The following is a 13391-nucleotide window of genomic DNA, read 5'->3' as shown; positions in this document are numbered from 1 at the left end:
CTATTGTTAATTTCAAACCTTGCTTCATTTTTTTCAAATTTACTCTTTTCCCAATATTATTATTCTGCTAGAATTCTTTTTAAAGACAATTTAAAATTATTTCTTAAAAAACAAACAAAGCAGGCTCATCATCTTTTATGACACTGAATTCTGTTATGCGTCTATAAAACAACCAGTCATATGAGCCTCTTTTCAAAATATAACATTAGGCTAGATAACAGTAGGTTTAACATGATGTTCGAGGCCTGTCAGATTTATTTTGTAGAAGAAAGAAGCAACAGACCTCCAACCACTTCATTATGGAAACTGGGGAGTGAGATGTTACATGCAATGTGGAGTCTCTAAAGGCAGAGAAATAAACATGAGAAAGTTTACCCAAGGGAGATGATGATATTACATGTCTGAATTAAAACCAGTTGTTGGGCTTCCCTGGTGGCGCAGTGGTTGAGAGTCTGCCTGCCAATGCAGGGGACACAGGTTCGAGCCCTGGTCTGGGAGGATCCCACATGCCGCGGAGCGGCTGGGCCCGTGAGCCACAACTGCTGAGCCTGCGCGTCTGGAGCTCTGTGCTCCGCAGCGGGAGAGGCTGCGATGGTGAGAGGCCCGCGCACCGCGATGAAGAGTGGTCCCCGCTTGCAGCAACTAGAGAAAGCCCTCGCACAGAAACGAAGACCCAACACAGTCATAAATAAATAAATAAATAAATAAATAAATAAATAAATAAAAGAACGTGAATTTCTTTAAAAAAAAAACCAGTTGTTAATTTAGGAATTACTTTCCAGCAATGTGGTATTTTGCACGTATATAAAGTGACATTGGATGAACACCAATTCATAAAAGAGTTTGATATATTGTATGAACCAATGACACGTCTTTTGCACTTTGGCTGTGCTATTTCAGATATCACTATCTCAACTAGCTCCTATAGAATAGATTATGATATCTTGGAACTCATCTTTGGGGATGGGCCTGAGATCCGGCAATAGGCTAATGCCAAGAAGTCACAGCGATATAGTTGTTAACATTGATTTTGTAAGATTGATTGAAAAGGCTAAGGAACTTCGTGCCTGACCTTTTCTAAATCAATCTGGTTAGTCTTAAATTCCAGCTGTATGTCTTGATAGTCAAGTATTGGAGTGCATGGTTTAATGTTCTACCAGTCCTCATCATCCACTATTATTTCATAATAGGTCTAGTACTACTATTTATTGAAAACATTAGGCAGAGAAATAGATCTTGAAGCCATTCTTGGAAACCCAGTAGGTTCTTCAAAATTAACAGATTAGAAGTACTGTCTACAAAACTGTAGAATATACGCAGTGATGTTCAGTGCTATCGTGGCTTATTCAAGTATACACAGTTATTTGATCACAGATCATTTGTTCAATTGGCACAAATCTCTCAGACAACAAGACTGAAGAAGTCTGAATCCTGAAAGACCCACACACTTTCAAAGATTTTCATGAGAAATATATACCTTTAAAGCTATTATTGAAGTATAGAATTTTGGAAACAATGATTGATCCTTCACTGATGTTCAGGATCCAAGAAATAATCATATTACCGCTTATATTTGTCAAAACATTATTCTTATTCACAGTGTAAAAAGAACAAGGTCATTTCCACATGTATTATTTGGCTTTGGTGTTCTGTAAGAACTTTGCAGACCTCAGTCTTCTGATTTTTCTCATATATTAAATGATTCTGCTTATTTATGTCACTTCCAAACAACTGATCAATAGTCCTTATCAGACAACTCTTAATTATTTACCGATCAAATAATGTAAAAACCTATCTCAGTGTGGCACTAAGACAAATGATAATGATGTCCATGAACCTTCTGAGAAAAAAAAATCACTTAGCAACATTAAAAAATCTTAATTCCTATCTCAGTTATGATATTGTACAAAGTTAATCATGAAGATAATCATGAAGGGTTTTTCTAAGCAAAACAGAAAGGAGGATTAATCTGTATACAGCTTGTGCTTGATTTTCCTAGCCAGAACTATGCCTCATCAGATAAAAGATTTACTCTAGAAAGTTCTACAATGAATAAAAGAATGGCTCTCAAATCTAAGAGGTATGCGTTTGAATATCTCCATCATGTACTAGCTGGATGGCAGTGGACAAGATAGATAAACATCTCAACATCTCTTATCTAATCTTTAGAACTTGGATAGTCAAATGTACTTTACAAGTTGTTATAAGAATTAAATGAAATTACGTACTTTAAGCCCTTCACGCCATATCTTACAAAAAGAAATATCTCAAATAGTGGTGGTTGATTATAATTAGTGACCATTGTTTACTCTTGTTCTATTCTGTAGCTATCGATGAAGAAAATTCCAGTACCATAAACTAGGATACGGCTTTTCCTTTTCTGAAGATTTCCCAATGTTCATCTTCATGGAAATCATCCTACATTCTAGGTAGAAAATAGCCTTCTCAGAATTTCTATTAACTTTACCCTATCTATAACGTGGTTCTCCTCCCATATGTAAATATATCATATATAATTTATTTCTCCATTCAGTACAATTAAAGAATCTCTAATTTGTACATTTGAGCCAAAAAGAACAAAATAAACTTCCACATTATTTGATTCACACCCTTACAGCTCTAATTTCAAGTTCTCTGTGATATCTTTAAAGAAAACAATTCACATGAACATAGCATTGAGACAAAAAAAGAGTTTGTATCAATGTATCTAAAGTACCCAATGTTATAAACATTTTAAGTACACAATGTTAAATACTGAAATGTGATCAACAGCACCATTGTCAAATGGAAGTGCCTTTATATATATTCCATGACTGTTATGCTTAAATTATTTAGAGCAATGTTATTTTGAAGACCAAGCATCTTGGTGAATACAGGCAGAAGTATCACAATTCCCCATATAGGGGAAGACCCTTTTGAAACTCAAAGCACAAAGAAGTGTGAATTTTCCCACTCTAAAATATTTTCATACAGCCTCATTACAGGTACCATGAATGGAAGAAATATAAGTATGATCAATGCTCAAATAAATTTTCCAAATAAAATAGAAGATGTCAGCAAATTAATGTGGAGGAGAGCAGCAATGCGTTCAACAGGCAACTAGCAAAATCGTCATTACATTAGAAAAAATTTTAAGTTGTCTATCTGAAGCAGCTGAAGACTATGAAGAAAATAAGTTTAAATTATGAGGGGATTAAAGACAAAAAAAGTAAAATCATCCCTAAAGGAAAGGCTAAAATTCTACCTACTTTCTCAAAGAAGCATGTCATTGATTATAAAGAAACAAAATCATTTATAAAATGAGGCCACCTTAATAGCCCATGCCGGTCAGTAATACACAAACTTATAGATTATAGGAAGGTAAGAATGTGAACATGTTTAAACTCAAAATAACCAAATTATGAAATTATGCATTGTTAGGGTAATTTTGAATGCATAAACGTAATGCGTGGAGGACACCAAATAGAATAAGAAAATGAATAGGAAGAATGAACTTGCTGCAAAATTGAGAAGTAGAAGATTTGAGCCTCACCCACATCCTTCAATTCCCATCAGTGATCCTTGTCTCCTTCTTGGCTGATTTAGCCTTGCTCATTTACAGGAAGCTTTAGCAGTCTATTTCCTTTTTACTATTATTATTATTTCTCCAACTAAATAATATTCCCCGTATGTTCAAGAAGACTGTGGTGAAAAGTAATAAAAATGGCTGTACTTCCATTGTGCTTTAGAAAAAACCATCGCAAGAAAAAGACGACAAATAATTGAAGCAATGGACTTAACAGTAATTTGTTGGTGAACTACTATGTGATTGACATTAATAGGCATGATACATCTCAGAATTACTGTACTTACATTCTCGCAAAACTCCTGTTGGTCTCCAGTATCTCCAGAACTCGAACCTGGAGGGACACTAGGGCTGAAGGCCATGAGGTCGGTCTTGGGCGGCCCCTCCCCAGAGCACACCCTCTGCCGCCTCTGCTGCGAGTAAGACCAGCTCCCCACCGCGCTGGAGCACACCAGCGTGGGCTTCCCGGGCCCGCACGCGCCCTCGCTGGGCGGCGCCGGGCACCGCAGCGCCGTGTACAGCAGCAGCGTGAGCACCAACAGGCTGGACACCGCGCAGATGGCGATGATCAGGTACACGTTCACATCCACCAGAGCGGCCTCCACGCCAGCGGCGCCCGTCGACGCCCGCGAAGAGACCTTGGGCGCCTGGCCGCTGTCCTCCAGCGACAGCAGCACGGTGGCCGTGGCCGTCAGCGCCGGCTCGCCGTGGTCCTTCACCAGCACCAGCAGGCGCTGGCGCGGCGCGTCCGCCTCGTCCAGGGCGCGCGTCGTGCTGATCTCGCCCGTGTACAGCCCCACGCGGAACGGGCTGTGCGCGCCACCCGCCGCCGGCTGCAGCTCGTACGACAGCCACGCGTTGTAGCCCGAGTCCGCGTCCACCGCGCGCACCTTCGCCACCACGTGGCCCGCGCCCACCGACCGAGCCACCCGCTGGCTCAGCGCTCCCGCCCCGCCGCCCGGCCCGGGCAGCAGCAGCGCGGGCGCGTTGTCGTTCTCGTCCAGCACGAACACCTGCAGCGTCACGTTGCTGCCCAGAGGCGGCACGCCCGCGTCGCGCGCGCTCACCTGGAACTGCAGCAGCTCCAGCTCCTCGTGGTCCAGCGGCTGCAGCGCGTACACCTTGCCGCTCTGCGCGTGCACCGACACGTAGCTCGACAGTGCTCGCTCGCCCACCCGCCGCTCCACCAGCGAGTAGGACACCAGCGCGTTCTCCTGCGCGTCCGCGTCCCGAGCCGACACCGTGAAGATGTGGCAGCCGGGCGGGTTGTTCTCCTTCACCAACACCGTGTACTCGGGCTGCGCGAACGCGGGCGCGTTGTCGTTCACGTCGGACACCTCCACGGACACGCTGGCTGTGGCCGACAGCGAAGGCGAGCCCCCGTCCCTCGCGGTCACCACCACCTCATAGTTCTCCAAGCTCTCGCGGTCCAGGGCGCTGTCCAGCACCAGCGAATAGTAATTCTTGAAGGTGGACGCCAGTTTGAAGGGGACTTGGGGTGTTAGTGAGCAGGTCACCTGCGCATTGCCACTGGCGTCATGGTCGGTTACACTGATTAGAGCGATGACAGTCCCCGGTGGAGCATCCTCTGGAATAGAAAGCAACAGTGACGTCACTAGCAACTCGGGGGCATTATCGTTGATGTCCAAGACTTCTATCAAGATTGTGCAGTGACCAAACATTGGGGGGTTTCCTTTGTCAACTGCTTCTATTTGAAGTTTCCATAATTTAATTTCTTCAAAATCTATTTTTCCATTCACTTTTATTTCTCCACTGTTTGAATCTATGCGAAAAGAGGCTTCTGTATTAGAGGAGACATCAGTTGCAAAGGAATAAAGAATGTGGCCGTTTGAACCCTCGTCCAAATCCGAGGCGTTAAGTCTAATAACCAGTGTACCGTTTCTTGCATTTTCCAGTAATTTTATACGATAAACTGCTTTGTCAAACACTGGGGCGTTGTCATTTACATCCAGCACTGTGATGTTTAACTCTACAGTGCCTGTCAGCTCAGGTTTGCCCCCATCCGTTGCTTTGAGCACCAAGAGAAGCTCTGAAGTGACTTCCCTGTCTAAAGGTTTTTTTAGTACTAGTTCGAGCGGTGTTACCTGCTCGTCGTTGGTCGGTACTTCCAGAGAGAAATACTCATTGGGGCTCAGTCTGTAAGTCAGCAGAGCGTTGGCCCCGATATCTGCATCGGAGGCGCCCTCTAGTGAAAAATGAGAGTCAAGAGGCCTAGTTTCGGAAATAAAGAGATTTTTGTGTGTCGCTGGGAATACAGGCGGATTGTCGTTAATATCCTTTATTTCCACCTCCACATGAAACAGCTGCAGCGGCCGGTCCACGATCACCTCCAGGTGGATGCTGCACTCCGCGCTCCGCCGGCACAGCTCCTCCCGGTCGATCCGAGAATTCACAAACAAAATGCCATTCTGCAGATTTATCTCCAGAAAGTCCCCGCGGTCTTTGGATGCCACCCTGAACAGGCGCGGCACCAGCTCCACCAGCTCCAGCCCCAGGTCCTGGGCGATGCGGCCCACGAAGGTGCCGTGTTTGGCTTCCTCAGAGACCGAATAATGGACCTGGCCGCTCCCCGTCTCCCATGCTGCGAGGAGCAGAAGCGAGAGCAGCAGGCGCCAGGCTTCCTGCCTCCCTGGTCCTGAAGTTAACATCGTGACTCGCTTCTGGTTAGTAAATAAACATTTCATGAGTAGAAATATGTAGTCCTTTTGAGACCTTCCTTCTGAGTCTTTGTTCCTGATATCCCAGCTGATCTTAACAATATGGGTGTGTTTATAGTCTATAAAGCACCGGAACAGTGGCGAGCCTTTCTCGTACGAGAATAATCTTTATTTTTTTTTTTTTCCGGTTAAAACAATCCTCTCCTTGGAGAACAACGACATCCTGTGGCTCAGAGTGGAAGTGTGGTTTATCGTTTGTACTTTCTTTCACTTATATTGCTTCTTTCGTGATTCCTTCATATTGGTCCATTGTGTGTGTGTGTGTGTGTGTGTGTGTGGAATTTTAATTCTTTCATTATATATTCTTTGTGTGTGACCACTAGCTCTTTAAAAGTGGTTTGGTTTTACAAATTAGAATTCCAAGAAGAGTTTTATCTTGGATATGGATATCTAAGAGAACATATTAGAGCGCTATGTTATGTATATGAACATGAAAAAAATCCATATATGTAGGTTATTAGCAATACAGTTTTTTAGACTTTTAGAAATAGATCATTTTTGAAAGGCTCCTTATTAAGTTTACTCCATTGCTAACACTCTATAATGTTCTATTGCTTAATATTTATACTATGTTAAATTATTCTAAACATTTAGTCCAATTGTGTAGAGGATAACTCAAAATGCCAGTTCTCTAAAAGTTACCATCTCAACTTGAGAGTGTTTCAAACCCATGCTCATATGCAAACTACTTATCAGTTTGTCCAAAAAACATATTTGCTTCAATGTTAATGAATTTACCAAGTACTGACTCCTGGAAATACAAAACATATTTACCTTTGTCTCATTTAAAAGTTTTTTTTTTCAATGACTGTATGTGCTCAGGGTGAATGCTGTAGTTTCCATCCTGAAGGACAATGTAAATTTGCATTATATTCATTGCTATTTGTAAAAGTAATCTCTTTCTACCCCCCACAAAAAAAAACCCACTGATGAGGGATTCAAGTTATATTTGTCACTTTGTTTTCTTTTTTTTAATTTATTTATTTATTTTTGCCTGTGTTGGGTCTTCATTTCTGCGCGAGGGCTTTCTCCAGTTGCGGCGAGCGGGGGCCACTCTTCATCGCGGTGCGCGGGCCTCTTACTGTCACGGCCTCTCCCGTTGCGGAGCACAGGTTCCAGACGCGCAGGCTCAGTAGTTGTGGCTCACGGGCTTTGTGGCTCACGGGCTTTGTTGCTCCGTGGCATGTGGGATCTTCCCAGACCAGGGCTCGAACCCGTGTCCCCTGCATTGGCAGGCAGATTCTCAACCACTGCGCCACCAGGGAAGCCCTGTCACTTTGTTTATACCCATCTTATTCCAGAATGGGTTTAAGGAGACTACGGTATCAAGAGTATTCTAAATCTCGTTTAATCACTCAATTTTATTTTCCTGTTTTACCTCAAATTTTTTAAAATGCTGAAATTTGCATAATTATTGATTGCAATAAAGTTTATCAGTGTTGTCTTAGAAAAATATTTTAATCCTAAATTTCCCTACTAAAAAAAATTATAAATGGTTACCCAAGGAAATCTTAGGTTTTATGTAATAGCTACAGTCTTTATTTTAAACACATTTTAAAATAGTGATTCAATAATTAAATCTATGCCAAAGATTTACAGTTCTAACTACAGCTAATTCTTTTATTAATTGTGGAAGCCATAAGTTCGAGACCAAAATATTTACCTAAAGAAGAGAAGGAAAATTTTTAGCACATGGGAGTGGCTAAATTTCAGAAAAAGACATGACTAGGAAATAAACCTCCTCATGTTTGCTGATTGAAATACTTCATTCCCTTTAGGAATGACTCCATGCTGAAGATCCATTCTATTTTTGCTTTAAAGAATTGCTTCACTAATTAAGTACATATGAGAGAGAGTTTTTAAAGCTCCTACGTTCCAAGGCTATCACATAGCTAATTACTACAGTATACCAATAAATCTATGGGTTCATTAGTCTTTTTTTTTTTTTGCCCCACCATGCAGCATGTGGGATCTTAGTTCCCCAATCTGGGATCGAACTCCTCACCCCCTACAGTGGAAGCACAGAGTTTTAACCACTGGACCACTAGGGAAGTCCCTCTCACCTTGAAACAAGGTATCACAAATACTATGTTGCCAAGAGCAAAGGACTATTCATGATTGGTCTCATTTTAATGCCATCTAATAAAGAACGTGTTAAATATGTTTATAAAAATAAGAAGTTTTAAAAGAAATGGGCTAACTCCTTTTTTTGTCAAGAATGTTAAAAGCAATCCTTGACTTGGGAAAATTTATGGTTTCATCCTAAAATTTCAGTCATTCTGAATTGAATGAAACTGTCTACAAAGGTTTTTTAAAATATTTATCTTAATAACAGAGCCAGTGGCAGACATTATCCGACTAAAATCAGTAAAGAGAAAGTAAAAAACTGAAATAAAAATTCAAAAAATATTTAAAATTCAAAACACATTTAAAATTCAAAACACTTAATTTAATTCCGTAGATTAGGACTTTTTAAAATGATGATCTTCCAGTCTACATAATCTACTATTAAGAATAAAGTGTAAACACTGACGTTCTAGTATGCACTATGTTACGTTGCACTACACATTCTGTGCTTAGGGAGCAAAAACCACATTTTCATCGTGAAGGGAATTGATCGTAGCAGTTTTTTGTTACTGTAACAGGGTTATTTCAAATTTTAGATTTAAAAATTAAATAAAATTATAAAGTACTAATCTGACAAATATTTGTAAAATAAAAAATAGTTTATGAAAAAAATCAAAACCTTCAACCGACATCAAATATTTATATTGGAAAATATAAATGAATTGAGGAAAATGGCATATATTAAAAATTGAAGTATTCAGCAAAAGTTGATGCACAAGGTACTGTAAATAGAATATAAAGTGAACTTTTAGAATAAACTATATTACAAACGGCATTACTAAGGAATATTTGAGGAATTATAGAAATACATGATATTTAGACAAAGAATGAAGGTATCCCAAGATACATATTTGAGGGGGAAAGCGGTGAAATAAAATATTCACGAAGCAAAATATGAAAATTGAAAAGCAATAACCCACCTTGCTAGAGTGGTTGCCTCCAGTAGACTGTTCTTCCACTTCCACGTCTGGTAATGGACACGGCGTAAGACTGGGGCTGAAGGCCATGAGGTCTGCCTTGGGCGGCCCCTCCCCAGAGCACACCCGCTGCCGCCTCTGCTGCGAGTAAGACCAGCTCCCCACCGCGCTGGAGCACACCAGCGTGGGCTTCCCGGGCCCGCACGCGCCCTCGCTGGGCGGTGCCGAGCACCGCAGCGCCGTGTACAGCAGCAGCGTGAGCACTAACAGGCTGGACACCGCGCAGATGGCGATGATCAGGTACACGTTCACATCCACCAGAGCGGCCTCCGCGCCAGCGGCGCCCGTCGACGCCCGCGAAGAGACCTTGGGCGCCTGGCCGCTGTCCTCCAGCGACAGCAGCACGGTGGCCGTGGCCGTCAGCGCCGGCTCGCCGTGGTCCTTCACCAGCACCAGCAGGCGCTGGCGCGGCGCGTCCGCCTCGTCCAGGGCGCGCGTCGTGCTGATCTCGCCCGTGTACAGCCCCACGCGGAACGGGCTGCGCGCGCCACCCGCCACCGGCTGCAGCTCGTACGACAGCCACGCGTTGTAGCCCGAGTCCGCGTCCACCGCGCGCACCTTCGCCACCACGTGGCCCGCGCCCACCGACCGAGCCACCCGCTGGCTCAGTGCGCCCGCCCCGCCGCCCGGCCCGGGCAGCAGCGCGGGCGCGTTGTCGTTCTCGTCCAGCACGAACACCTGCAGCGTCACGTTGCTGCCCAGAGGCGGCACGCCCGCGTCGCGCGCGCTCACCTGGAACTGCAGCAGCTCCAGCTCCTCGTGGTCCAGCGGCTGCAGCGCGTACACCTTGCCGCTCTGCGCGTGCACCGACACGTAGCTCGACAGCGCTCGCTCGCCCACCCGCCGCTCCACCAGCGAGTAGGACACCAGCGCGTTCTCCTGCGCGTCCGCGTCCCGAGCCGACACCGTGAAGATGTGGCAGCCGGGCGGGTTGTTCTCCTTCACCAACACCGTGTACTCGGGCTGCGCGAACGCGGGCGCGTTGTCGTTCACGTCGGACACCTCCACGGACACGCTGGCTGTGGCCGACAGCGAAGGCGAGCCCCCGTCCCTCGCGGTCACCACCACCTCATAGTTCTCCAAGCTCTCGCGGTCCAGGGCGCTGTCCAGCACCAGCGAATAGTAATTCTTGAAGGTGGACACCAGTTTGAAGGGGACATGAGGTGTTAATGAGCAGGTCACCTGCCCGTTGGCGCCAGAGTCACGGTCGGACACGCTGATTAAGGCGATGACGGTGCCCACCTGAGCGTCCTCTCGCACTGGGAGAGCCAAAGAAGTGACAACCACCTCAGGTGAATTATCATTTTCATCCAGGATTTCCACTAGGACAGTGCAGTGACCAACCATAGGTGGGTTTCCTTTATCTGTAACATCTACATGAATTTCATAAGTATTACTATCCTCAAAGTCAATAGCATCGTTTACTCTTATTTCTCCTGTGCTTTCATTCATTAGAAATTTCCTTCTTGTGCTGGGTGGGACCAAAGAGCTAAACGAATATATTATTTCCTTATTTATCCCTTCATCCACATCAGAAGCATTTAGCCATATGACTAATGTTTGGTTCGCTGAATTTTCATACATCTTAACTTCATAAACGGATCGGTCAAATAGAGGTGCGTTATCATTGGCGTCTAACACCAGGATCAGCAGAGTAACAAATCCCATCAGTTCGGGTTTGCCTCCATCAGTTGCCGTTAATAACAGCTGAAGCTGAGGATTTTCTTCACGATCCAGCAGTTTTCGTAGAACAAGCACTGGAAATTTGCCTTTGTCCTTTTTGTTTATAATATCAAGAGTGAAAAAGTCATTTGGACTGAGTCTGTAAGTAAGCATTGCGTTCTCTCCAATATCCGCATCAGATGCGCCTTCTAGAGGAAATCGAGAGTCAAGCGGTCGAGATTCGTAAATTGAGAGCTTTTGTTCTGAGACAGAGAAGACCGGCGGGTTGTCATTAACGTCCTTCACCTCCACCTCCACGTGAAACACCTGCAGCGGCCGGTCCACGATCACCTCCAGGTGGATGCTGCACTCCGCGCTCCGCCCGCACAGCTCCTCCCGGTCGATCCGAGAATTCACAAACAAAATGCCATTCTGCAGATTTACCTCCAGAAGGTCCCCGCGGCCTTTGGATGCCACCCGGAACAGACGCGGCACCAGCTCCGCCAGCTCCAGCCCCAGGTCCTGGGCGATGCGGCCCACGAAGGTGCCGTGTTTGGCTTCCTCTGAGAGCGAGTAATGGACCTGGCTGCTCCCAGTCTCCCAGGCTGCAATGAGCAGAAACGAGAGAAGCAGGCGCTGGGTTCTCTGCCTGATAGGTCTGTAGACCAACATCATAACTTTCTCCTGTTTTATAAATCAGTGACTCGGCGTCCAGAACACACCCACCGCTCCGAATTTTTCTATTCGATTTCTTGCATCCAATTTTCTTGAAATGGCTGAGATCTCCGAATGTAGCTCTTTCCTAGTCCTTGAGAAACAGGATCATGCCTTTGTTCTGAAAAGCCATTTTGTGGAAGACAGCGACATCCGGTGGCTTAATGTGTAAGTACAATTCCATGAGTTTAACAACTCTTGTTCCTATCTTTTCATTCTATTTTCACATCTTTGGGTCTCTATGGACTTTCAAAGACTCACATTACGTTTCTTTTGTATATAATAATAATCATTGTCGATACGTAGTGCAGCGTTTTTCTTGAGTGGAAAATCACAGAGAAGTAATTCCTTCCCTAACCATGATTGTCTTTAGCTGAATTTGAAAACACCCTTAATATTTGTATAATACTGAGTGTACTAGCATTTTGTTGGATAACAAATTTAAGTCTCTTCAACTTCTAAACCTTAATTCACTTCTCCTTGTCATTACTTTGATATTAAATAAACCTTAGACACTAATCTCAAGCATCAGTTCTCTGTGAGGTATTTGCAACTTCTAAATGCCAATCATCACTAGAATGTAGAGAGATCACAGGCTTCAACATCAGAAATTCCTCTCTTCTGATTCCTAGTCTCCAACTTACTAGTTGTGTGACTTGGGGAAAATAATTTAACCTCTCTCTGTCTCAGTTTTCACTTTCATAACATTCATAACATATTAATAATAATATAGTGGTTGCATGAATTACGATATATTAAGAGCCTAGTATAATACCTCAAGGAGAGTGAGTGCTTCATAAATGGAAGTTTTTCTCAGGGCTCACTTTAGCCACATTAGTTTCATAATGCTCAAGACCAAAATTGGCTCTTTGGATAAAATGATTACCTATAGAATGGTGTCACCCTATAAAGCCTTTACATATTGCTGCTGCACAGGCTGAGTGGTGTTCCTGTCTTTAAGAAGACAGAAAAGTGCTTTTATTGAGAAATTAGTTATAAGGGGGAAATTTCACTTTTTTATACACATCTTACATGGGCAAAAAGAATCTTAATTGTGATTCAAAATAAAATAATTAAAAATTTATGATTTCCACTTTCAGAGACAACTAATTTCATCTTTGTTATTTTTATGTTTTTCAAATACCCCAAATATACAGTTTTGGCATTATCTAATAATTTTATAAGTGTCAGTAAAGTTTTTCATCACCTGCAGTAAAAATATTTTCTCTCAAAATTCTTGGAATCAAATATTCAGTAACTGAAATTCTCCATTAATATATCTATGGTGGACTTCCTGGGCGGTCCAGTGGTTAAGACTCCGCGCTTACAGTGAAGGGGGCATGGGTTCAATCCCTGGTTGGGGAACTAAGATCCTGTATGCTTCACGGTGCAGGCAACATACTATATGCTACTGATAAAAGTTGAAGTTTCTCTTTTTCCAAAAAAAGGAAAACTTACTGATAGGAGGTTTTGTCTTATCCAAAGATTAATTTCTTACTTTAATGATTTTTTTAAAGAAATCAATAATTTTGAACTCTGAAAAATAGAACATTTATAGAATAAATAAGAAAATTTACAGGAATGAGGGTCACTTGATTCATCGATGTA

The 13391-nt window shown here is 43.3% G+C and overlaps 2 protein-coding genes across 6 annotated transcripts in view; both read right to left on the bottom strand.

Annotated features, from left to right (window-relative positions):
- The window catches only part of LOC103005898 (protocadherin alpha-2), a 128555-nt gene that overhangs the window by 75065 nt on the left and 40099 nt on the right, over positions 1–13391 (bottom strand).
- Positions 1–13391, bottom strand: part of LOC103008617 (protocadherin alpha-C2) — a 155138-nt gene that overhangs the window by 108388 nt on the left and 33359 nt on the right. For 2 of the 5 annotated variants that reach the window (XM_057541356.1, XM_057541357.1), the window contains exon 2: positions 3853–6246. The exons of 2 other annotated variants lie outside the window; for them this stretch is intronic. In XM_057541356.1, the coding sequence (XP_057397339.1) occupies positions 3853–6246 (2394 nt within the window). The remainder of the gene's footprint in view (positions 1–3852; positions 6247–13391) is intronic. One more of the 5 variants, XM_057541366.1, reaches the window with a different exon arrangement.

The sequence above is a fragment of the Balaenoptera acutorostrata genome, chromosome 2 (assembly GCF_949987535.1).
Source record: "Balaenoptera acutorostrata chromosome 2, mBalAcu1.1, whole genome shotgun sequence".
NCBI classification, from domain to species: domain Eukaryota; kingdom Metazoa; phylum Chordata; class Mammalia; order Artiodactyla; family Balaenopteridae; genus Balaenoptera; species Balaenoptera acutorostrata.
The sequence above is the reverse complement of the archived record's forward strand: the minus strand, read 5'-3'. Positions and strand labels throughout refer to the sequence as shown.